General features: G+C 45.2%; 1 protein-coding gene across 1 annotated transcript in view; it reads left to right on the top strand.

Annotated features, from left to right (window-relative positions):
* Nucleotides 1-17,175, top strand: part of PRPF8 (pre-mRNA processing factor 8) — a 35,688-nt gene extending 18,513 nt beyond the window's left edge. Inside the window, exons 24-43 of the mRNA XM_040423551.1 lie at nucleotides 63-179; nucleotides 1,554-1,801; nucleotides 2,229-2,408; nucleotides 2,491-2,626; nucleotides 2,710-2,879; nucleotides 3,591-3,720; nucleotides 3,810-3,956; nucleotides 4,379-4,539; nucleotides 4,731-4,922; nucleotides 5,030-5,267; nucleotides 5,380-5,508; nucleotides 5,675-5,788; nucleotides 6,218-6,391; nucleotides 6,539-6,732; nucleotides 7,225-7,464; nucleotides 15,035-15,176; nucleotides 15,918-16,058; nucleotides 16,142-16,281; nucleotides 16,462-16,664; nucleotides 16,760-17,175. Coding sequence (XP_040279485.1) covers nucleotides 63-179; nucleotides 1,554-1,801; nucleotides 2,229-2,408; nucleotides 2,491-2,626; nucleotides 2,710-2,879; nucleotides 3,591-3,720; nucleotides 3,810-3,956; nucleotides 4,379-4,539; nucleotides 4,731-4,922; nucleotides 5,030-5,267; nucleotides 5,380-5,508; nucleotides 5,675-5,788; nucleotides 6,218-6,391; nucleotides 6,539-6,732; nucleotides 7,225-7,464; nucleotides 15,035-15,176; nucleotides 15,918-16,058; nucleotides 16,142-16,281; nucleotides 16,462-16,664; nucleotides 16,760-16,914 — 3,351 coding nt within the window. The 3' untranslated portion in view covers nucleotides 16,915-17,175. The remainder of the gene's footprint in view (nucleotides 1-62; nucleotides 180-1,553; nucleotides 1,802-2,228; nucleotides 2,409-2,490; nucleotides 2,627-2,709; nucleotides 2,880-3,590; nucleotides 3,721-3,809; nucleotides 3,957-4,378; nucleotides 4,540-4,730; nucleotides 4,923-5,029; nucleotides 5,268-5,379; nucleotides 5,509-5,674; nucleotides 5,789-6,217; nucleotides 6,392-6,538; nucleotides 6,733-7,224; nucleotides 7,465-15,034; nucleotides 15,177-15,917; nucleotides 16,059-16,141; nucleotides 16,282-16,461; nucleotides 16,665-16,759) is intronic.
* The last annotated feature ends 6,095 nt before the right edge of the window (nucleotides 17,176-23,270 follow it).

Raw genomic sequence — 23,270 nt, 5'->3', positions numbered from 1 at the left:
GTATGAGTACAATTGGCAGATTTATTCTAGGAACCAATTTACTGAGGACTTTGCTTTTGTAGGTGACCAAAGAACGGACTGCCCAGTGTTTCTTGCGGGTGGATGATGAATCTATGCAGAGATTCCACAACAGAGTGCGTCAGATTCTCATGGCTTCAGGTTCTACAACATTTACCAAGGTTCGTGTTTAACTGTATAAAATTTCGACTTTGCAATAAGTGCTGTATGCACAAAATTCTCCCTAGCAGCTGGATTAGTTAACTTTCTAGTATACTGTTCATTACATGTGACTAGGAGAAAAGTATTCTGCTTTTATTACTCTTGTGTGTTGGAATGTGTTTGTACAGATGTCTGCATCTTAAAGGGGTTTTCCAAGTTTTTTATTTTCAAATCATAAAATAGTAAAGGAACATTTACTCACCTATTTTATCCTCTGCTGTGCCAGCTTCTTCCCTCCTGGCTTTGTTTGGCTACAGTGATCACATGCTATATACATCACATATGTTATTGGAACCGTGCTGCTTGCTACACTGTTGACACTTTATCCTTTGTTGCAATCATCCACATAGTTCGACACAGGACATCAATAATCCATATATTGGTGTAGAGTATCAAAAATCACACAATAGTGAGGTACCTTCGATATAGTTAAAATCAGTGATTTTATTATACTCACAAACAGAATAAAATTGCCAGCATATCATAAAATCTGTTTCTCGTCACAGCCCCGGGCTGGGCTTATAGAAATAGCTGAGCAGGTCATGAGCTCTGCTGTTTCTTTAAAGGGGTTCTGCACTTTTATTTAACTGATGATCTATCCTCTGGATAGATCATCAGCTTCTGATCGGCGGGGGTCTGACACCCGGGACCCCCGCCGATCAGCTGTTTGAGAAGGCACCGGCGCTCCAGCAGTGCAGCGGCCTTCTCACTGTTTACCGCCGGGCCGCCGGCCCACTGACGTCATGACTAGTATCAACTGGCGTGGGCGCGGCTAAGCTCCATTCAAGTGAACAGAACTTAGCCCCGCCCACGCTAGTTGATACTAGTCAGTGACGTCAGTGGGCAGGCTGCCCAGCGGTAAACAGTGATAAGGCCGCGCCGCTGCCTTCTCAAACAGCTGATCGGCGGGGGTCCCGGGTGTCGGACCCCCGCCGATCAGAAGCTGATGATCTATCCAGAAGATAGATAATCAGTTAAATGAAAGTGCAGAACCCCTTTAACTCCCATTCTAGTGAAATTGAGCTACTTAAACAGCATAGCAGAATAAGTTACACTACTTCTGTAACTCCCATTCACCACAATGGGAGTTAAGGAAACAGCGTACCTCCGGCTTGCTCAACTATTTCTGTAAGCTCAGCCACCTGGGGTTGACACTTAGTCCCATCACACAGTGGAAACCGCAAAATGGGACAACCTCTGTAATCCAAATTTATTATTTTTCTTTTTTTTATTAAATTTGGGCTCAGGTTTTACTTGGGTATTAAAATACATGAATGTGTGGAAGTTACAAAATGTAACATGTCTTTCACTGATCATTGCATTGTCTGTCTCAGATTGTGAACAAGTGGAACACCGCATTGATTGGTCTGATGACTTACTTCCGGGAGGCCGTGGTAAATACTCAGGAGCTGCTCGATCTTTTGGTGAAATGTGAGAACAAAATTCAAACCAGAATTAAGATTGGTCTGAACTCCAAAATGCCAAGTCGGTTCCCACCTGTGGTCTTCTACACTCCCAAGGAACTTGGTGGTTTAGGGATGTTGTCTATGGGACACGTGCTTATCCCACAATCTGACCTCAGGTAATGAAATAATAACAAGCTATAAACACTAATTTTTTGTTATGATTGTATTTTACTCATTTTGGGCTAAATAATTTTTTCAATTGGTCTTTATTAGAAATATTGAGCTGTTCAGTCACAAAGAGTTAACTAGCTGAGTGAATCGTACTTTGTGCCGTCATCTAAAAAAAACCTTATTTCTAAATTGCTAAAAGGTCAAAGCACTTAAGCCACATTCTTATCAGTAAGATCAGAAATGAGCTATACCTTTATATAAAAGTTCAGAGTAAAGAGCCCATCGGGCGAGATGTCTGACAGAACAGAGAAAATTCTGATCCTGCTACTAGATAAACTCAAGGCTACACAAAGACAGTGGTTCAAAATTATTAATAAAGATTTTTACTCCAAATCATATTCATTTTCTTTCCCTCTTACTTCATTTATTTAGGTGGTCAAAACAGACAGATGTTGGAATCACCCATTTCCGCTCTGGTATGAGTCATGAAGAGGATCAGCTTATCCCTAACTTGTATCGCTACATCCAGCCATGGGAGAGTGAGTTTATTGATTCTCAAAGAGTTTGGGCTGAATATGCTCTGAAGAGACAGGAAGCCATTGCTCAGAACAGGTACTTTTTAAACCTTCCATAGTTGTACAGGCACACATTTTGTGGCTGCAGTTTGAGTTGATTTAATGTACTTTTATTTCAGGCGGCTTACCCTGGAGGACTTGGAGGATTCATGGGATAGGGGTATCCCACGTATCAACACACTTTTCCAGAAGGACAGGCACACTTTGGCTTATGACAAAGGCTGGAGAGTCCGTACGGATTTCAAACAATACCAGGTAATGTATAATGAAGTTTTCTTTATTTTGGCTGTTTTTGCATAGTGCATGCAGTCTTATCACCATGCCCCCTTTATCCTCAGGTATTGAAACAAAATCCATTCTGGTGGACACATCAAAGACACGATGGGAAACTCTGGAATCTGAATAACTACCGCACAGACATGATCCAGGCCCTTGGAGGAGTGGAAGGCATCCTGGAACATACATTGTTTAAGGGCACTTACTTCCCGACTTGGGAGGGTCTCTTCTGGTAGGAAATCTTAATTTCTTTACAAAATATTTCAAATCTATAATTGCAGTTATGCAGGAAATATATTTATTTTTTAATCAGCAGTGAAGCAACATTCCATTCAATTTAGTCACCTCGCTAAGTGCTCAATTCCTCTACTCCTTAAGGGGGGGCGGGTTACAACATGCAAACTATTCATAGTCTGTTCTCCCTTTACATCTGGCTATTGAGAACAACTTCACGTTCAAACCTGACACTACCACCATTTTTTTTATGCTCTGCCCCTTTACTTGTGCCATCACTTTAGGTTAGGGCTACACGACGACACATAGGGCACAACTACATTGCAATATTTGTCGTGTGACATCCGAAATGGATTTTTCCGCGAGCGTAGCAGCATGTCGCAGTGCGATACCATAGACTATCATTATAACAATTGTCGCGTGACAAAATGTCGTTGTGTAGCCCTAGCCTAAATCTTCGGAGATCGATTCTGTTTTCCCCACAGCAGCATTCTTTGACACCCAACTGCAGGGAGCTGCAGCCTGCTCAATTCGCCGAAATGTGGTGCCCTTCTTCTGGGGACCAGATTGCCTTGTAAACATAGTTCCCTTTTTGTATTTGCCTGTTTTACAATTTGTATAAATGGTTAATATACACCTTCAGTGTCGGGTACATAAAATATTTCTGCTCTTCAGAGCCTAATGTTTTTTTTTATACTTCTGTTACCAGGGAAAAAGCCAGTGGCTTTGAAGAGTCGATGAAGTGGAAGAAACTGACCAATGCCCAGAGGTCTGGTCTGAATCAGATTCCTAACAGAAGATTTACTTTGTGGTGGTCACCCACAATCAACAGAGCCAATGTAAGTTTGTAAGCAATGTAATAATGAATGTTAAAAGTACCCATGATTGCTGGCTTTAAGATGTTTAACAGTTTGCATCTGCGTTCTAGGTGTATGTTGGATTCCAGGTGCAATTGGATTTGACTGGCATTTTCATGCATGGCAAAATTCCAACGCTAAAGATCTCGTTGATTCAGATATTCAGGGCCCACTTGTGGCAGAAGATCCATGAAAGCATTGTCATGGATCTGTGTCAGGTAAGTCAGACTAACACTCAAAGGGGTTTTATGGGTATATAACATTGATATTAAATAAACCATGACCGAGCAAAACCCACTCAAGTCCCTGTTCCCTCCTTTTGAAGGAGATCGCTATAGACAAGATTGTGGCACTTGGAGCTTTTTAAGTAGAGAACAGAAGAATGCATAAATGTAAAGGATGTCTAGTGGCAGAGCTGTGCCTGGTAAGCAATGAAGACGTGCGCTGCTATCCTGAGCAGCACTACCCTGTCACTCAACTGACCGGTGTTGGTGCCGGCAGTCAGGCCCCCAAAGTTTTCTTAAGAAAGGCCAGAATCAAAGTCCTTGAAAAACCTTTTTAAGATGTCTTCTACCATTTTGTTAAATGCTCCGTTGTGAAACTTACCACATTGACATTTCCTATTACTGTTGTGTTTCAGGTATTTGATCAAGAGCTTGATGCCCTGGAAATTGAAACCGTTCAGAAGGAAACCATCCACCCCAGGAAGTCGTATAAGATGAATTCATCATGTGCAGATATCCTGCTCTTTGCTTCCTACAAGTGGAATGTGTCTCGGCCATCTCTGCTTGCCGATTCAAAGTATGTCGTTTTTATTTAATTTTTTTCCTCTCAGATTGAGTGGCAATTCCACTCATCCCCATCACTTCCATTGAGAGAAGCTGCAGTACCATAAGCAACTCATGGAACAGTGTGGTGCTGTTTCTTGAAGCAGCCATGGTTTGTTGTTTTTGGATCCAGTACAGCCTCTTTACCTTTGTTTGTTCTTGCAGGGATGTGATGGACAGCACCACAACACAGAAGTACTGGATTGATATCCAGTTGAGGTGGGGAGACTATGACTCTCATGATATTGAGCGATATGCTCGTGCCAAGTTCTTGGACTACACTACGGATAACATGAGTATTTACCCATCACCCACTGGTGTCCTGATTGCCATAGACCTGGCCTATAACCTCCACAGGTAAGAAAATATCACTGACTTTATTTTATTTTCACATTTTGCACACAAACCATCCTTAAGTGTTACAGTGTGGGGGTGTAACGGAAAGATTCACTTTTTATTGCTAGTGCCTATGGAAACTGGTTCCCTGGAGGAAAACCTCTGATACAGCAAGCTATGGCCAAGATCATGAAAGCTAACCCTGCTTTGTATGTGCTGCGTGAGCGCATCCGTAAAGGACTGCAGTTGTATTCTTCAGAGCCAACTGAGCCATATTTGTCCTCCCAGAACTACGGTGAACTCTTCTCCAATCAAATCATCTGGTTTGTGGATGATACCAATGTGTACAGAGTAACCATTCACAAGGTACAGCATGTTCCACGATTCTTCTAAATTTGTATGGCCTTAGAGCTAAAGGCATGAAATAGAAGAGATCTGCTGTTTTCTTAACATTGTCTATTACTGTTTTCTATTTTAGACCTTTGAAGGCAACTTGACAACCAAACCTATCAATGGAGCAATTTTCATCTTTAACCCAAGGACAGGCCAGCTTTTCCTGAAGATTATTCACACATCTGTGTGGGCAGGACAGAAGCGATTGGGTCAGGTATGTCGTAAAGTAATAAACCTGGCAAAATGATGTCCCCCAAAAGTGTTTGAAAATTATCTAAGCACATTAGGGTCAAAGCCCCGAATGTCTTGCTGACCATAATACATTGTCCCATGTACTGCCATTTTAAATAGAAATTGACTTTACCATTTATCCTTTGTAGCTTGCCAAGTGGAAAACTGCAGAAGAAGTTGCTGCTTTGATCCGTTCACTACCCGTAGAGGAGCAGCCCAAGCAAATTATTGTCACCAGGAAGGGCATGTTGGATCCTCTTGAGGTGAGACATCTGATATTTGTGGGGGGTTTTCCCCAGTACATTTTGTAAAAGTTATTAAAGGGTTTTTAAAGGATTTTAGTATTGATGACCTAGTCTCAGAATAGGTCATTAATATCAAATCGATGGGGGACCGGCACCCCCACTGAACAGCTGTTTGAAGAGGAGCTGCCTTCCATTGTTTATTGAGTTATCGACGGCGAGCAGGTGTAATTACAAGAAGCCGTCCCATTCACTTCTATGGGACAGCTCCTTCCTATTTCAAGTGTATGGCCTTCTCTTCAACCAGCTGATCGTGGGGATGTCGGACCCCCGCCACTCTGATATTGATAACCTATGCTGAGGAATTCATCTATATTTAAAATCCTAGAAAAACCCCTTTAACCATTTGTTTGTGAACTTATCTGATGTTACTCCTCGTTTGAACCTTAGGTACATTTACTGGACTTCCCTAACATTGTCATCAAAGGATCTGAGCTGCAGTTGCCCTTCCAGGCCTGTCTGAAAGTGGAGAAGTTTGGAGACCTGATATTGAAGGCCACAGAGCCACAAATGGTTCTCTTCAATCTCTATGATGATTGGCTGAAGACAATCTCTTCATACACGGTACTTAGGACTACTTCTGTTGGCATATAGTCAAAAAGGACAATGTAGTTTTGTGAATAGCAGAATAGTGGCAGAGAATGTCATACTGTTGCATGGGATAGTAGATGAAAGTTTTCACAGCTCTGATTCTTGTCACTTGTTTTTCAGGCATTCTCTCGGCTCATTTTGATCCTGAGAGCACTGCATGTGAATAATGACCGTGCAAAGGTGATCCTAAAGCCAGACAAGACTACAATTACTGAGCCTCACCATATCTGGCCCACACTAACTGATGAGGAATGGATTAAGGTAGAAGTTCAGCTAAAGGATCTGATCTTGGCAGACTATGGCAAGAAGAACAAGTAAGAACAATATTCTTAACATTTTCTTTATTTTCAAGTATGGGTTGCTGCTTAGATGTCCATTCACATTGGATTAATGCCCGACGAACCTGGCTGACAGCTATCTAAGGTGTATGGACAACTTTAGGTTAAGTTCACACAGTGTTTGTTAGAGGAGGATTTGAGGCAGATTTTCTTGCAGGGTTTTCATCCAAAGCCAGATCGAGCAGGAAGGAGAAGTCCAATTCCTTTCGAATCTGCCTCAAAACCTGCACCAAAAAAACTGTGTGAACTTACCCTTATATCTTATCTAAAACATAAAAGGGTTTTTGACACCTTTACCTGCCTCCCCTGACTATGTCCAATCCTACAATGGTATAACAATGTGAGCATTGCTTTATTATCTGTGTCCAGATGAGTCTAAAGGAGACCTTGAATTTGACTGTTGGTTGTACTTCTGAAGTCTCTTGGATGACCTGTTTTAACCCAAATGCATCACCCTTCTCTTTACAGTGTAAATGTGGCCTCTTTAACGCAGTCTGAAATCAGAGATATCATATTGGGTATGGAAATATCTGCCCCATCGCAGCAGAGGCAACAGATTGCAGAGATTGAGAAGCAGACAAAAGAACAATCTCAGCTCACTGCAACTCAGACACGTACAGTGAACAAGCATGGAGATGAAATCATCACCTCCACCACCAGCAACTATGAGACCCAGACCTTCTCTTCTAAGACAGAGTGGCGTGTCAGGTAAAAGGTTTTTAGATCTTGTAGTTTTGCAGTGAAACTCTTGTAGCTGTTTTGCTTGGTTGCAGTTATAAGCGCGCTGGCCTTTATGTAATATAACTGTAGTGTAACAGATCTGAAAGCGTAACTAGTCTCCTCCAGTGTGACTGGACCCTGGTTTAATTGCATTTATGCATATCTAGCTGTTTGCTGGGGGGAGGGGGTCATATGTTTTGATTAGTTTGGATCTGATTTTTGGTGGATATTACAAGCTGTCGGTTTTATATCCTATATCTGCATGTGATGTTCATTTCTCGTGCTTTTTTCCATTGGGGGACACAGACCATGGGTATAGCTTGAGGTATTAGTAGGAGGGACACTATGCAAATGAAAGAGCTCCTCCTCCTCGGGCTATACCCCCCGACTCCACCAGGAGGAACTCAGTCTTTGCTTAGTGTCTGGTGAAGGAGGTTGACACTCTCTGATTCTACTCCTTTTTGTTATTTTTATTCTAGATGGGGACACAGGTCGGCATGGCGCCTTCCTGGTCCCCCATGGAGTGCCCGCCGCCGTCTTTGGGACGTTGCCTGGCTGCCTCCATTTCCCCCCAAGAAGATAAGTGGAACCGGGCTCGACCTGTTAGCTCCGGCATCCCACCAGCTCCTGGGTCACCTGCTGCCGCCCTCCTCCCAGAGCACTGCACTCCTGGAGTCAGACGTCTGAAGAGGTGAGCCCTGCTGGTCCTGAACGGAGGGAGAAGACTGCAGGAGCAGATAAGTATAACGGCGTGGCTGTTACTGCAATCGCTCTGCTTCCCCTCCCCTCCCTGTCTTATGTCTATGGGCCGCCTGGGTGAACTGAGGATGTTCTCTGTCCGGGGGTTCTAGGGCATGGAGGCACTATACTGGCCAATCTCCCTGCTGGGACTCTCTGCTCCCCCTTTATGAGGCATGACTTTTCCCTGACGGCGCCTGCTAACCTTGGACAGAACAAGGGCTGCAACTGCAGGCAGGGTGCTTCCTTCTTAACCTCCGCTTCGCTGTGTTCAGCACGGGGACATGTTTTCAGAATCACAGGGGAGTGGAGCGCGCGATTTTTTCGCGCTTCTATGATGCGGCCGGGGGGCGGAGCCTAGCGCGACCGGGGGCGGAGCCTAGCGCGGCCGGGGGCGGAGCCTAGCGCTTCGCTCCGGCATCTTCCTCCGTCTGCTACAAAGGTTCCCACGCTCCTATCCGCTCCCCTGCTTCTCTCTGAACAGCAGGTATCTCAGTGATACCCTATTCAATCTGCTTCTCTGAACAGCTGTCTAGCTGTGTGTGTGTGTATAAATGCCTTGCTTCTGATGTGAACGATCTCTAGTTCGATTCCCAGGAGACACTTTTAAGGTTTCTTTTCTCTAACTAACTGCAACTGTAGATTCTTGCACAGTTGTTATCATGCCTAAGCCAAGTCACCTTCTCAGGCTCCAATGGGGTCCTGTTAGACCACTGGTGTTTGTGCCTCCTGCCCTGGCCCTGGACAGGATCTCCTTCCTGCCCAACCCAGCTCCTAAGGCAAGCTGGTATCTCAGTGATAAGGCTGTTGCCCCAGTCCAGACTTTCTGAGTTCAAACCACTTTCAGCCTTTTTAAAAAAAAAAAAAAAAAAAAGTGGGAAAAATGTTTATTTCTGTCCCAGCAGAGCTGGCGGTACCCGCTTGGGCATCTGCCAGGTCCTGCGCGGCCGCTGATTTGGCCTGAGTCGCCAAGGCAGCCATGTCCTTTTTGGACCGTATGGCAGTTGCCAATCCAGTGGCCCCTACCACTCCGTCTCCCCGCAGTGGTTCCCGCTGAGGTCGCCTGACTAATAAGAGGCAGCGTGAGCGGTAGCATCCATCTTGGATGACTCCGTTTTTTCCCCCCCTCGTCTAGAGGTGTGTTCAGACGACTCTCTCCCCCCTAAGGAGCGCAGGTCTGAAGGGGGATTGTCCGGCTCGGACGAGGTCATGGGCGGGTCCCTCCGCCTAAGCTCCCCACGTTTGGCGGACTTGGTAGCGGCTGTCCGTGATACCTGTAATCTCCAAGGGGATTCTCCTCTACGCGGGAGTTCCCCCCTTTTTTTGTTTTCTGTCCAAGAAGCCATAGGTTGCCGCATTTTTTCCTATCCATGAGGAATTTCCGCGGTCATACCCAGAACCTGGGACAGGATCCTCCTTTTACGACTGAGCAGTGTGGAGGGCTGGTCTTCTCCCCTAGGGTGGATCCCCCAGTGTCCAGGATCACGGCCTTCCCTGTCCTTACCGGCTCCTCTCTGCAGGACGTTCGGGACAGGCGCCTCGATTCTCTCTCAAGAGCCATTTATCTCTGGCGAAAGGCACGTTAGGTCAGTGTTCTCCCTAAGTGTGGTTGCAGCGCCACCACCTGAACCTGGCGGAACATGAGGCATCTACTGACACACCGGATTTGGTTCCCCAGGTGTCTGTCTTCCAAATTCCTTTGCGAGGCTTCCATGGACATTGATTCCCTCTTTAACCCGCATTGCAGCCCTCTCGGTCATTCTGCACAGAGAGGTTGGGTTGATAGTGTGGGACGCTGATGCTTCTCAAAGTGTCCCCTTACTAACCTCCCTTTTGAGGGTTCCAGGTTTTTTAGGGCTCAGCTGGACGAGTTCTTCTCTACCGCTATCTGGGGGCAAGAACTCTTACATTCCACACCTACGTCCTAACGTCCTTTTCGAACCGGGTCCTCCGGTTCCAGTACCAGTCCTTTCGCTGCCCCACCGCTGGGGGGCTACAGGACTCCCGCAGGAACCTCCCCCCTTCAAGCCCCAGCCGTCATGGTGTCCAAGGACGCAGTCGACCTCGCTGCTACTTCCACAGGTTTGGAGGGCTCATGTTCAGGAACGCCTGGGCTCTAAGAATTGTAACGTCGGGTTACAAGATAGTTTACATCCACCGTTCCGGGGGATCCGTTCCACCTCGGATCTCTGGATGGCAGTTTCTTCCCTTCTGGACCAGGGGTATTATTACCCCGGTTTCTCCAGAGGAACAGGGCACGGGTTTCTTTTCAGACCTGTTCATCGTTCCAAGGAAGGAGGGGTCGGTGCGTCCGACCCTGGATCCGAAGCTGCTCAAAATTTTTTTCCTCCGGATAAGGAGGTTTCAATTGGTATCCCTCCGCTCCGTTATTGTTTCTCTTCTTCGGGGTAATTCCTCGCGTCCGTAGACTTCCAGGACGCCTGTCCGCATGGCCCGATCACAGAATCTCACAACGATTCCTGCGCTTGCCATGGGTGGCTGACTCTATGTATTTTTGTCGCCCTCCCTTTCGGGTTAGCGACTGCCCCTAGGGTCTGTACCATGATCCTAGCGCCTTTGATGGCTCTTCTTCGCACCAAAGACATTTCTTGGCGTCCGGATCACTGTTCAAATGAAACAGCTCGGATGGTTGATCGACTTCTACGATCCTTCTTCTCCCGTCCCTGAAGCTCTCCTTCAGGGGATATTTTTGGATGCTTTGACCGAGAGATTTTTTTCTTTCAGACTACTAGGTCTTCTGGATCCAAATAGCGGTGTCGCACCTTCTGCGCTCCCTGTGTCTCTCCTTTCGGGGGTACCTGCGGGTCCTCGGTCTTGTGGTGGCCTCTTCCGAAGCCGTACCATATGTCCAGTTTTTTCTCACACTCTGTCGCCGCGACAGGAAATCTTTCCCTCTGGGACGAGACCTCTCGTGGTCTGTACGCTTACATCTGCAGGTGGCGCGTTCTGTTTTTTTCTACAGGTCCAGGAAGCTCTTTTTTTGTGGGCTCCCTATGAACCTGACGGCGGGAAGATCGTTACTCCCGTTCTTTTCCTGGACCACTGATGCCTGCCTCTGGCTGGGGCGGCGTTCTCCGGTCCCACTCGATTCTGGGGGTTTGGTCGGCGACGGAATCGTTTTCCCTATCAACATCCTTGAGCTGAGAGTGAATTACTTCAGCCATCAAGGTGGGACCGCAGCCGGACAGTGATGCGGGAAGTATATAAAAAAAAAAAAAAAAAAAAAAAAAAAATAATAATAATAATAATAAATAAATAAATAAATAAATAAAAATAAATTAAATAAATAAAATTCTGCTGTGGGCAGAGTCACACGTTCCGGTGTGGCCAGCAGTATTCCTTCCGGGAATAGGCATCTGGGCTGCGGACTTTCTAAGTCAAAACAAGGTGAAGCCAGGCGAGGGTCTCTGCATCCGGGTGTCTGCGATGACGTGCGTGGCGGGTGGTGCCGTCCGGATGTGGATCTGATGTCGTCATAGGTTCAACAACAAGCTCCCAGGTCTCCGGCTCGCGCCCGAGGTCCGAAGGCGTATGGGGTGGACGCGCTGGTGTCTCCGTGGCAAGTCTTCAGCCTCCTCTATGTCTTCCTTCCGCTTCTCTTCTGTCGAGGGGTCTACGCAAGATTGCGGTGGATGGGATTCCGACCGTCCTCATCACCCCAGATTGGCCTAACCGCGCATGGTTCTCGGATGCTGGCGGATGCCCCATGGCTTCTTCCCGACAGGGAGGTTCTACTGTCTCGGGGTCCTCTCTTCCTCCGGAATCTACGGTCTCTTCGTTTAACGGCGTGGCTGTTGAAACCGCCATCCTGAAGAAGAGGGGATTCTCTGATTCGGTGGTTAGAATCATGATCAGGGGAAGCCGGCTTCCTTCCGGATTACTATCGTACCTTGTAGGCCTTCATGACTTTTTGTGAGAACTCGGGGTTCCCTCCCCTTCGCTTTTCCATCCCGATGGTGCTGTCTTTTCTTCAGTCCGGACTTGAGATGGGACTGTCGCTGAGTTCCCTGAAAGGTCAGGTTTCGGCGCTGCCGTCCTTTTTCAAGGGTCCCTTGTTCTTATGGGTCCTGTGAAGGTTTTTTCTTCAGAGGGTGGCACATTCGGTTCCCGTATGTTCCACTTTTGCCTCCTTGAGATCTCAATTTGGTCCTGCGTGCTCTGCAGACGGCCCCCTTTGAACCTCTGAGAGAGGTCTCCCTGACCTTTCTTACCTGGAGAGTGGTCTTCCTTGTGGCCACATCTCCCATCAGACGGGTGTCTGAGCTGGCCGCTCTTTCCCGCCAGGAGCCCCTTTTCTAGTTTTTCTCCAGGATACGGTTGTGTTCCGTCCGGTTCCCTCCTTTTTTGCCCGAGGTGGTCTCTTCTTTCCACCTTTAGCAAGGATCTTGTCCTGCCCTCCTTTTGCCCTTCTCCGGCAAACTCCAGGGAACGCGCTCTACACTCCCTGGCTGTCGTCCGGGCCTTGGAAGTGTATCTCACGGCTACGGCTTACGTCCGCAGTTCTGATTCCTCCTTGTGGTTCCTGAGGGACCTCGTAGGGGCCTGGCGGCCTCCAAGGTCACTGTGGCGCGATGGATCCGCTCTGCTGTTGTCACGCTCGTGTTAGGGTTCCCCCGGCACGAAATGCCGCTCCCGCCACTAGGGTGGTGAAGGTTTCCTGGGCAAGGCGCAATCGTGCCTCTGCGTCTAAGCTGCGTAAGGCGGCCACCTGGTCGTCCTTACTTTCCTTTACGAAGTTTTATCAGCTGCATCCCTGATGCTGTCTTTGACCGCAGGGTTTTACAGGCTGTGGTTCCTGTTTGACCGTTTGGACGTTCCTCCTGGCGGTGCTGAGATTTTTTTCCCACCCCATGGACTGCTTTAGGACGTCCCATGGTCTGTGTCCCCCAATGGAAAAAAGCACGAGAAAAGGAGATTTTTGTGAAACTCACCTGTAAAATCTTTTTCTCGTCTTTTCCATTGGGGGACACAGCTCCCACCCATTCTGTCTGTTGCAGGAGGGGTCTTCAATTCAGTTTTTGCTTATGGTTGGACCTTATGGCTTGGTCCGATGGTTTCCATAATTTTTTATTGCTCCTTCTCCTACTGCTTGTGCAAAGCCTGAGTTCCTCCTGGTGGAGTCGGGGGGTATAGCCCGAGGAGGAGGAGCTCTTTCATTTGCATAGTGTCCCTCCTACTAATACCTCAAGCTATACCCATGGTCTGTGTCCCCCAATGGAAAAGACGAGAAAAAGATTTTACAGGTGAGTTTCACAAAAATCTCCTTTTTTCTATTTGTGTTAAAAAAAAAAAGCATCTGACTTGCAATTTCATAGACTTGCTTTGGTTTTTACACTTTTTTTTTTTTTTTTTCTTTTTTTTTTTGTGTTGAGTGGGGTATATTCATAGTTTAGGTAGGATTTCCAGTACACAAATCCAGGCAAAACAGGTCATAGAGGGGGGGGCGAGCATTTAAAGAGCAATGGACAGAAGGCTGTAGATACAGAATCAGTAAGACAAAAAGGAATGCACCTGTCAACAGGCTAACGCAAGTGTAGGCAGGGACATTGGATGTCCAGAATTGGTTTGTGGGGTGGTTAGTTGTCTGTGTATCATTGAAGAGACATATCGGTGTATGGGGAATTATTTTTCAGGCAATGCTGCATGAGAAATGGATGCAAACTGACTCCTACCTGGTATACCAGTGTGTTAGAGGTTCATCAGTACAGAGCAGGATAGATTAGTTAGCTGAATTAGACGATTTCATGACTTAAAAGGAATGTGTCATTGAAAATGACTTATTGTTTAAATCGTGTGTTTATGTTAAATATATATATATATATATATATATATATATAATTTTTTTTTTTTTTAGAATTTTTCCATATCGCTATTATAAAATAAAAAATGAAAATAATATAATAATGCTCTGACTTAGGCCTCATGCACACGTCCGTTGTTTGGGTCTGCATCCGAGCTGCAGTTTTGGCGGCTCGGATGCGGACCCATTTACTTCAATGGGGCCGCAAAAGATGCGGACAGCACTCCGTGTGCTGTCCGCATCCGTGGCTTCGTTCCGCGGCCCCGCTAAAAAAATATAACATGTCCTATTTTTGTCCGCGCTTTGCGGACAAGAATAGGCATTTATATTGCCGGCGCCAGTTCCACAAATTGCGGAAGGCAGCAGGGGCGGCTTCTGTTTTTTGCGTATCCGCAGTTTGCGGACCACAAAGCGCATGAGGCCTTATGCGGAGGTCTGGAGTGAGCTGATTAGCTGTGATATCATCTATTGTTAGATCTTGTGTTATCTATATAGAGGTGTTATTTGTCATTGTATTTCTGCCTGTGGTGCTAATAATGGCTACTGGAAAGTTACCTGTACAGAACAGGAAATTGTGACCGATTAGGCCTAGTGGCCAGTGTGAAAATTGCAGGATTATATCATTTATTTTATTTTTTAACTATAGGAAGTGACATGGAAAAATAAAAAAAAGGTGCCAAAAATGAAAAACAATTAACTTAAAAAAAAGTTATTTAAACAATAGCTCATTTCTCATGATGTGCTCCCTTTTAAATGGAGCCCCAAGGTCCTCCACCTGGCCTGTGTCTAAGGCATTTCATCCAGCTAAACCAGAATCCTGCTTTGTACTGTTGTGAGGCAAGAACATAGAAACTGCTGTCTACAGGTGTCTTAACAATTTTGGATACAAATGTGTCCTAGGCAAACCATAGTAAATTCCTGCTAAAATATGGAGCAGGCAGCCAGTAGTGGTATAACAATATGGCTCTTATCTTGATTTTATTATTTTTTTATATACAGAGCAATTTCTGCTGCAAACCTTCACCTTCGAACCAACCACATCTATGTGTCATCTGATGATATCAAGGAGACTGGTTACACTTACATCTTGCCCAAGAACGTGTTAAAGAAATTCATCTGCATTTCTGACCTGCGAGCTCAGGTATTTGCTACCACCAGATAGACTTGACTATTGAAATTGGAGCTCTTCATGTATCCTAACCAGATCATAACTTTACTTACGGGGCATACCAAGGTGTTAAACAGCCTTTTACTTTTAGCAGTAGTTCATAATCAATCCATAAATCTTTGCCTAAATGTAATGGAGGAGAGTTATCAAGACTGGCATCCCCATACTCCAGTCTGGATCTCTTGTGGGCTGGAATGAGATGCACTTAATTTAGGAGGCATGTGTTTAATGAATTAAGTGCATCTCTGGCCTTCCATGTACAAGAAAGTTAACAATCTATACCAGCTTAGGGGCTGGTGTAGACTTGAGCTGTAACTTAAAACAATTTCTGCTGTAAGTCCCGTTGGGCTTCTCCAGACTAGAAAAGTGGCAAGAAGCTCAAGAAGTCGCATATTATGGTGCAACAGTACATGTGCCGCTTGCAACTTTTTGACGCCACAAAGTGGCAATTAAGCATTACGAACTCTCCAATGACTTTATTATTTAAAAAAAATATATATTTTAGACCCATTTTATGTTTCAGTATGTTCCCTTTTTGCTGTATAATAGGTGCTGTCATTGTTGTAGCAAGTTACATAAATGTGTGAGTACTGGGTCAATTGTAATACAGCAGAACAGATGTCTCCTCCTGATTTATTTCTATAAATGAGGTCTTTTGTAACGGTGTCCTGTTGTATAACTTTATATCTGTTTGGACCTTTTTATTATTTAAAGATTGCTGGCTATCTGTATGGTGTGAGCCCGCCTGATAACCCTCAAGTGAAGGAAATCCGCTGCATTGTGATGGTGCCACAGTGGGGAACTCACCAGACCGTTCACTTGCCAAATCAACTGCCTCAACATGAGTATCTGAAGGTAAATTCAAGGTTCAGGGCACTGCTTATTGTGTTTCTTTGGTGTTTTTCCCCCTTTTTATTAATGATTTTTCATTTTTTCAGGAAATGGAACCATTAGGATGGGTGCACACACAACCAAATGAGTCTCCTCAGCTGTCACCACAAGATGTCACCACTCATGCTAAAGTCATGGCAGACAATCCAGCTTGGGATGGAGAGAAAACTATAATTATAACCTGCAGGTGACTAGCTGTGAATTCCCTTTTTGCAGTCTTTGATATATTCAATTAATTATTGTGTGGGCAAATATGGTTAGTCAGGTTATGGAAAGGCCATTTGTAGTTTTGTTATTCTCCTCTCCGCCTTTTTGAAGCATGATAGAATCGCTGTGTTTCTGACATGACTACGTATTGTCTCCTCAGCTTCACTCCTGGATCCTGCACCTTGACCGCTTACAAGCTTACACCCAGTGGTTATGAGTGGGGAAGGCAGAACACTGATAAAGGGAACAATCCTAAAGGCTATCTACCTTCTCATTATGAAAGAGTGCAGATGCTGCTGTCTGATCGTTTCCTTGGATTCTTCATGGTACCAGGTCAGGCATCTTGGAACTACAACTTTATGGGTAAGTTTTTGTACTTGCACGATCTTTCTATTCAGTGGAAATGTATTTAAGTTATTAAAGGTTTTATTTTAAACTTTTGTCTCTTTAACACCTAGGCGTCAGACATGATCCCAACATGAAGTATGAACTACAACTTGCTAACCCCAAGGAATTTTATCATGAGGTTCATCGCCCGTCGCACTTTTTGAACTTCGCCTTGTTGCAGGAAGGAGAGGTGTACTCTGCTGACCGTGAAGACCTGTACGGATAGTCGGTACATCAGATACATCAGGACTTGATGGCTGTTGATATTCAACATGGGACTTTTTATGCACATGTTCAGAATTCTACACCTTCAGTTTGTTTTGCAGCTCTTGTCTATTTGCTTCCATAATTGAGTCTTTGTTAGGTAGCCCGGCTGCAACTGTGTAGGAATTGTATGAACCTCTATTGTCAATATCTTTGCAAAAAGTATTGTGCATTGTAGTTGACACTTGATTTAATAAAAGGTTTTTTTATAAATGTTTATAAAAAGCTTTCTGTACACCATTCTGATGGTTAAAGTCAGTACACGAGTCTTGATAAGGAGAAAGCCAGAACTCTGTCACCTTACATACCACAACAAAGCAAATTTCCACTTTTGGTTTTTGTCATCTCACTGGACTTTTGCAGTTTTTGATAAATGAAAATACTTTGGAAAGTCCCTTCAGTTATCTCTAATGTGTGATACACAAGGAGCAAAATATTCATGTATTTTCAATGACGTGGATGGAGTTAAGGTAACGTTTCAGTTTTCCTCACTGACGTCTTCGTGAAAGCCATTCCTTTACATGGCTCCATGGCTGAAGAAAAAATGTGATTTTGTACAGATGTTTCAACTAGGGATCGGCGGATATTTTATTTTATTTATTTTAATTTTATTTTTTTGAGCCCATACTGATAACTTGTGAACTTTCAGGCCGATAGCCGATAATTTATACCGATATTCTGTGCATTTTCATTTTTGAAAAGAAAAAATATAGTTTGGATGTGGAAATATGTGATTATTTATATATTTTTTATATGTAATATTGGGAAAGGGGGTGATTTATACTTTAATTTTTTGGTGTGTGTTTTTTTTAACTTTTTATTTAATAACTATTTCCCCCCCTTAGGGGCTAGAACCTGGGATCTTTTAATCCCTTGTCCTTTTCACCCTAATAGATCTCTATCAGGAATAGGACACTCTCCCTGCTGCCCTGTGCATAGTACACACAGCAGCAGGGAGATTAGCAGGGCTTCAGTAGCGTCCTGGCTGCCATGGTAACCAATCAGAGCCCCAGGATTACACTGCTGGGGCTCCGATCAGAAGCTGCCACTGCCACCAATGAAGGGGGGGGACCCTGTGGCCACTGCACCAATTATTTTAATCCTGGGGGGAAAAGGGTGCACTGCTCCACCAATAATTTTAATACTGGGGGGTGGGCGCACTGCGCCACCAATGATTAACATTTAATATAGGAGGCGGGTGTGTCAGCGCAGATTCACATAGCCGGCACCCTGCCTCTAAAAGGGAGCTGCGATCAGCGGCAGCAGTTAACCCCTTAGGTGCAGCAGTTGAGGGGTTAACTGCCGCTGATTGCAGCTTCCTGTCATATAGGCCAGGCACCGCCTCCTGTATTTGAATTAGACGTTAATTATCATTGGTGGCACAATGCACCCACCCCTCCTCCCATCTCTCATTGGCAGCACGGCACAGGGGGGAGGGAGAGAGTGACGACTCCTCCCCTGTGCTGCTGAGGGAACATGAGCGTGCCGACAGCAGCGCGCTCATGTTCTGTGATAGCGTGCTGGACGCATTATCGGCAAGGTTAGATGCCGATACCAATAGCTTTGAAAATCATGAATATCGGTAACGCCGAATCGGTCGATCCCTAGTTTCAACCATAGTATGGACTTGTTTAAGACTTTGTTTAAAAAAAAAAAAAAAACAGAGTTTCACGAGTGCTGAAAACTACAGTATGTGCCAACAGGAAGGTAAAGTAGGCACCAGAGAATGGGGCTAACCTTTAGAGAAAGGGTAAGGGTCCATTCACACGTCCGTATGTGTGTGTGTGTGTGTTTTGTGGATCCGCAAAACACGGACATCCGGGGAGGGTGGGGGGGCGGACCAAATATTGTAAGTCTATTGAAATGTGATGTAACTGCTGCAGCTAGACATCATGGAGGTCCAAATGTCTGTTAAGCAGGACGCTGGTACAGACTCCCCTGTCCAGGGCCATGTAAGTTTACTCCTTGCCTTACTAAAACCCGGTGTTTTAAGGCATTGCCTGTTTTCTCCCCCACACCTGCTAAATGACTCTCAGTCCAAGGGTTATCCTATTCCGAGGATCCCCCCCCTTCCTCGTAGGATGAACCGAGAAAGTACTTGTTCTCTAGTGAAGATTTAGATCCTCTCCTAACTGCCATAAGACAGACAATGGCAGTTGAAGAGAAGGAACAGGCTCGTACCATACAGGATGAAATGTTTGGAGGACTGAGAGCAAAAAAAGAGAACTTTTCCCCGTAAATACTTCCATTACTAAAAATCCTTCATGGCAGACTCCTCAGCTGAATCCATCCGGTTTGCAGCAAGAAATGACTCTCTAACAAACACGGCAAGGCGGGCACTTTGGCTTAAATCATGGACAGAAAATATGGCTTCCAAAAATAAATTGTGCGCAATCCTCTTCTCCGGTTCATACCTGTTTGGTCCAGTCTTGGACTCCATCCTAGAAAGTGCAGCCGATAAGAAAAAAGGCTTTCCAGAGGAGAAATCTAAAAAGACAGCCCTTTCGGAGGCCCTCTTTAACAGTTCACAAGTACAATACCAAGAGGTAAAGGCAAGACTGGTAGATGGAGCTACCTAAAAAGAGGAAGGGGAAGAGGTTTCCTCTTCAACCCAAATACAAATGCCGGGAAACAATGACTCCAAGCCGGTGGGCGGGAGACTCCGCTATTTCTGGCAAACCTGGATGCGAGTCACCCAGAACCAATGGATCATAGGTTCCATTTGAGAGGGATTCAAAAATAATTTTGTCCTCCTCCCTAGAAATTTCAAATCTGAGTCTTGAATAACTTCTCAGCAATATCAACTTCTGGCAGATATTCAAAAACTGGTAGATCTAGGTGCGATAACTCGGGTACCTCACTCAGGTCGGTGGGTAGTATATCACAGATTCAAAATGGAATCCATAAGATCAACAATCCCACTAATAGCTCCAGGGGCATTCTTACGCACTATATACTTGAAGGATGCATACTACCACATCCCAATACATCCTCAACACCAACAATATCTAAGATTTTCAATCAAACAGAAGACAGAAGTTTTCCATGACCAGTTCCAATGCCTGCCATTTGGAATATCCTCGGCTCCACGCATATTCACGAAGGTGGTTACAGAAGTTATGGCCTATCTAAGACAATACCAAATAAAAATAATACCGTACTTAGACGATTTCCTTCTCATCGCAGAATCAAGACAGTGTCTGGAAGACCACATTCAACAGACTTAAGCCTTGTTCAAAGACCTGGGATGGATTATAAACTACAAAAAAATCTGACCTGTATCCGGACACCAAGAAAAAATTCTTAGGGACTTATCTAGATTCAATAGAACATTCCTTTCTTCCAGAAGCAAAACAGGGAAGGATAAGAGAAGGAATTAAATCCTGTCCCAATGCGCTCTGTCCGTGGTTCCAAGAGGCGGGGACGTTCAAGGAATGCTCGCGTCATCAGTGCGCCCGGCGTTGCCCGTTCCCGTGGTAACCACACTGGGGCTGAGTGCCGAACTGATCGCTCGGCTATATTGGAACTCGGGAATCATGTGACGCTGGCCACGTCACATGACTCCACTAGCGCCCTATTTAAGGCTACTTTCACACTAGCGTTCGGGGCTCCGCTTGTGAGTTCCGTTTGAAGGCTCTCACAAGCGGCCCCGGACGGATCCGTACTGCCCTAATGCATTCTTAGTGGATGCGGATCCGCTCAGAATGCATCAGTTTGGCACCGTTTATCCTCCGCTCCGCTCAGCAGGCGGACCCCTGAACGCAGCTTGCAGCGTTCGGGTGTCCGCCTGGCCGTACGGAGGCAAACGGATCCGTCCAGACTTACAATGTAAGCCAATGGGGACGGATCCGTTTGAAGTTGACACAATATGGCTCAATTTTCAAACGGATCCGTCCCCCATTGACGGTAATGCAAACGGATCCGTTCTGAACGGATCTAAGCGTTTGCATTATAGGTGCGGATCCGTCTGTGCAGATACCAGACGGATCCGCACTTAACGCAGGTGTGAAAGTAGCCTTAACGGGCAATATGCTGGCCACAGATTGCCTGTTATTGAGGTCCTTCCTGCGATATTACTTAGGCTACTTTCACACTAGCGTTGTTTTAATCCGGCGTTCAATTCTGACACCGGAACTGCCCACCGGATCCGGAAAAACGTGTAAAAAACAGATTACATTTGAATCCTGATCAGGATTTTGATCCCAATGAAAAAATGCATTGGAAAAAACGGATCCGCCATTTATGGACTTTAACTTTTTTTTCACATTTTTCGGCTTTAACCCCTTAAGGACGCAGGGCGTATCGGTACGCCCTATTTCCCGAGTCCTAAAGGACTCAGGGCGTACCGGTACGTCCTAGCTTGAACTCAGTATTCCGGCGCCCGAGGGGTTAAACGGAACGGGATTTCGGCTGAAATCCTTCAGCCGGCATCCTGTGACAACGCCAGGGGGGGTCATGTGACCCCCCCGTGTCGGCGATCGCAGCAAACCGCAGGTCAATTCAGACCTGCGGTTTGCTGCGCTTTTTGCAGTTTCTGATCAGAAACTTTTGAGTGCCTATAATCAATATTTTTCACCCCCCCCTGCACCCCTGCACGATTTTATGCCGGCGGGTGGTGCGGGGGGGGGGGTGTCGCATGCGGTGGGGGCGGCAGGCGGGATCGCGATCCCCCGCCCGCCTCCCCATGAATGATCGTTGGCTTCTAGTGGTTATACCAGGGTGCCAGCACATTGCTGGCACCCTGGTATAAACGGCTGACATCTGTGAAGATGTCAGCCGTTTAACCCTTTCCATACCGCGGTCCGTACGGACCGCTGTATGGAAAAAGTTAACTGTTGTCGGTCAGGGAGCTCCCTCCCTCTCCATCGGGGGGCTGCTGTGCCTTTGCAGCCCCCCGATGGAGAGGGAGAGAGCCCCCCTCAGCCCTGTGCTTACCCTTCCCCGTCTGCGAAGTTCTGAGCAGACGGGGAAGGTTCCCATGGCAACAGGACGCCTGCTCAGGCGTCCTGCTGTCCATGGTGCTGAACAGATCTATGCTGAAAGCATAGATCTGTTCAGTGTAAGTAAAATACAGTATAGAACAATATATATCGTACTGTACTGTATTATACAGACATCAGACCCACTGGATCTTCCAGAACCAAGTGGGTCTGGGTCAAAAAAAAAGTTAAAAAAAGTGAAAAAAGTTAAGATAAAAAAAAAAACATTCATCACTGAATAAAAAATAAAAAAAATAAAATACACTACACATATTAGGTATCGCCGCGTCCGTAACGACCTGATCTATAAAACGGTCATGTTACTTTCCCCGCACGGTGAACACCATAAAAATAAAAAAATAAAAACTATGAGAAAATTGAAATTTTGCCCACCTTACTTCCCAAAAAAGGTAATAAAAGTGATCAAAAAAGTCACATGTACGCCAAAATAGTACCAATCAAACCGTCATCTCATCCCGCAAAAATCATACCTTACCCAAGATAATCGCCCAAAAACTGAAAAAACTATGGCTCTCAGACTAAAGAAACACTAAAACATGATTTCTTTTGTTTCAAAAATGAAATCATTGTGTAAAACTTACATAAATAAAAATAAAGTATACATATTAGGTATCGCCGCGTCCGTATCGACCGGCTCTATAAGAATATCACATGATCTAACCCCTCAGGTGACCACCGTAAAAAATAAAAAATAAAAACGGTGTAAAAAAAGCCATTTTTTGTCATCTTACGTCACAAAAAGTGTAATAACAAGCGATCAAAAAGTCATATGCACCCCAAAATAGTGCCAATTAAACCGTCATCTCATCCCGCAAAAAATGAGACCCTACTCAAGATAATCGCCCAAAAACTAAAAAAAACTATGGCTCTTAGACTATGGAGACACTAAAACTTTTTTTGTTTTTAAAAATGAAGTTATTGTATAAAACTTACATAAATAAAAAAAAGGTATACATATTAGGTATCACCGCGTCCGTGACAACCTGCTCTATAAAATTACCACATGATCTAACCTGTCAGATGAATGTTGTAAATAACAAAAAAAAAAAAAACGTGCCAAAAAAGCTATTTCTTGTTACCTTGCCGCACAAAAAGTGTAATATAGAGCAACCAAAAATCATATGTACCCTAAACTAGTACCAACAAAGCTGCCACCTTATTCCGTACTTTCTAAAATGGGGTCACTTTTTTGGAGTTTCTACTCTAGGGGTGCATCAGGGGGGCTTCAAATGGGACATGGTGTCAAAAAAAACCAGTCCAGCAAAACCTGCCTTCTAAAAACCGTATGGCATTCCTTTCCTTCTGCGCCCTGCCGTGT

This window comes from Bufo bufo, chromosome 3 (genome assembly GCF_905171765.1).
Source record: "Bufo bufo chromosome 3, aBufBuf1.1, whole genome shotgun sequence".
Lineage (NCBI taxonomy): Eukaryota > Metazoa > Chordata > Amphibia > Anura > Bufonidae > Bufo > Bufo bufo.
Note: the sequence above shows the minus strand (reverse complement) of the source record. Positions and strands in the feature narration are given on the sequence as shown.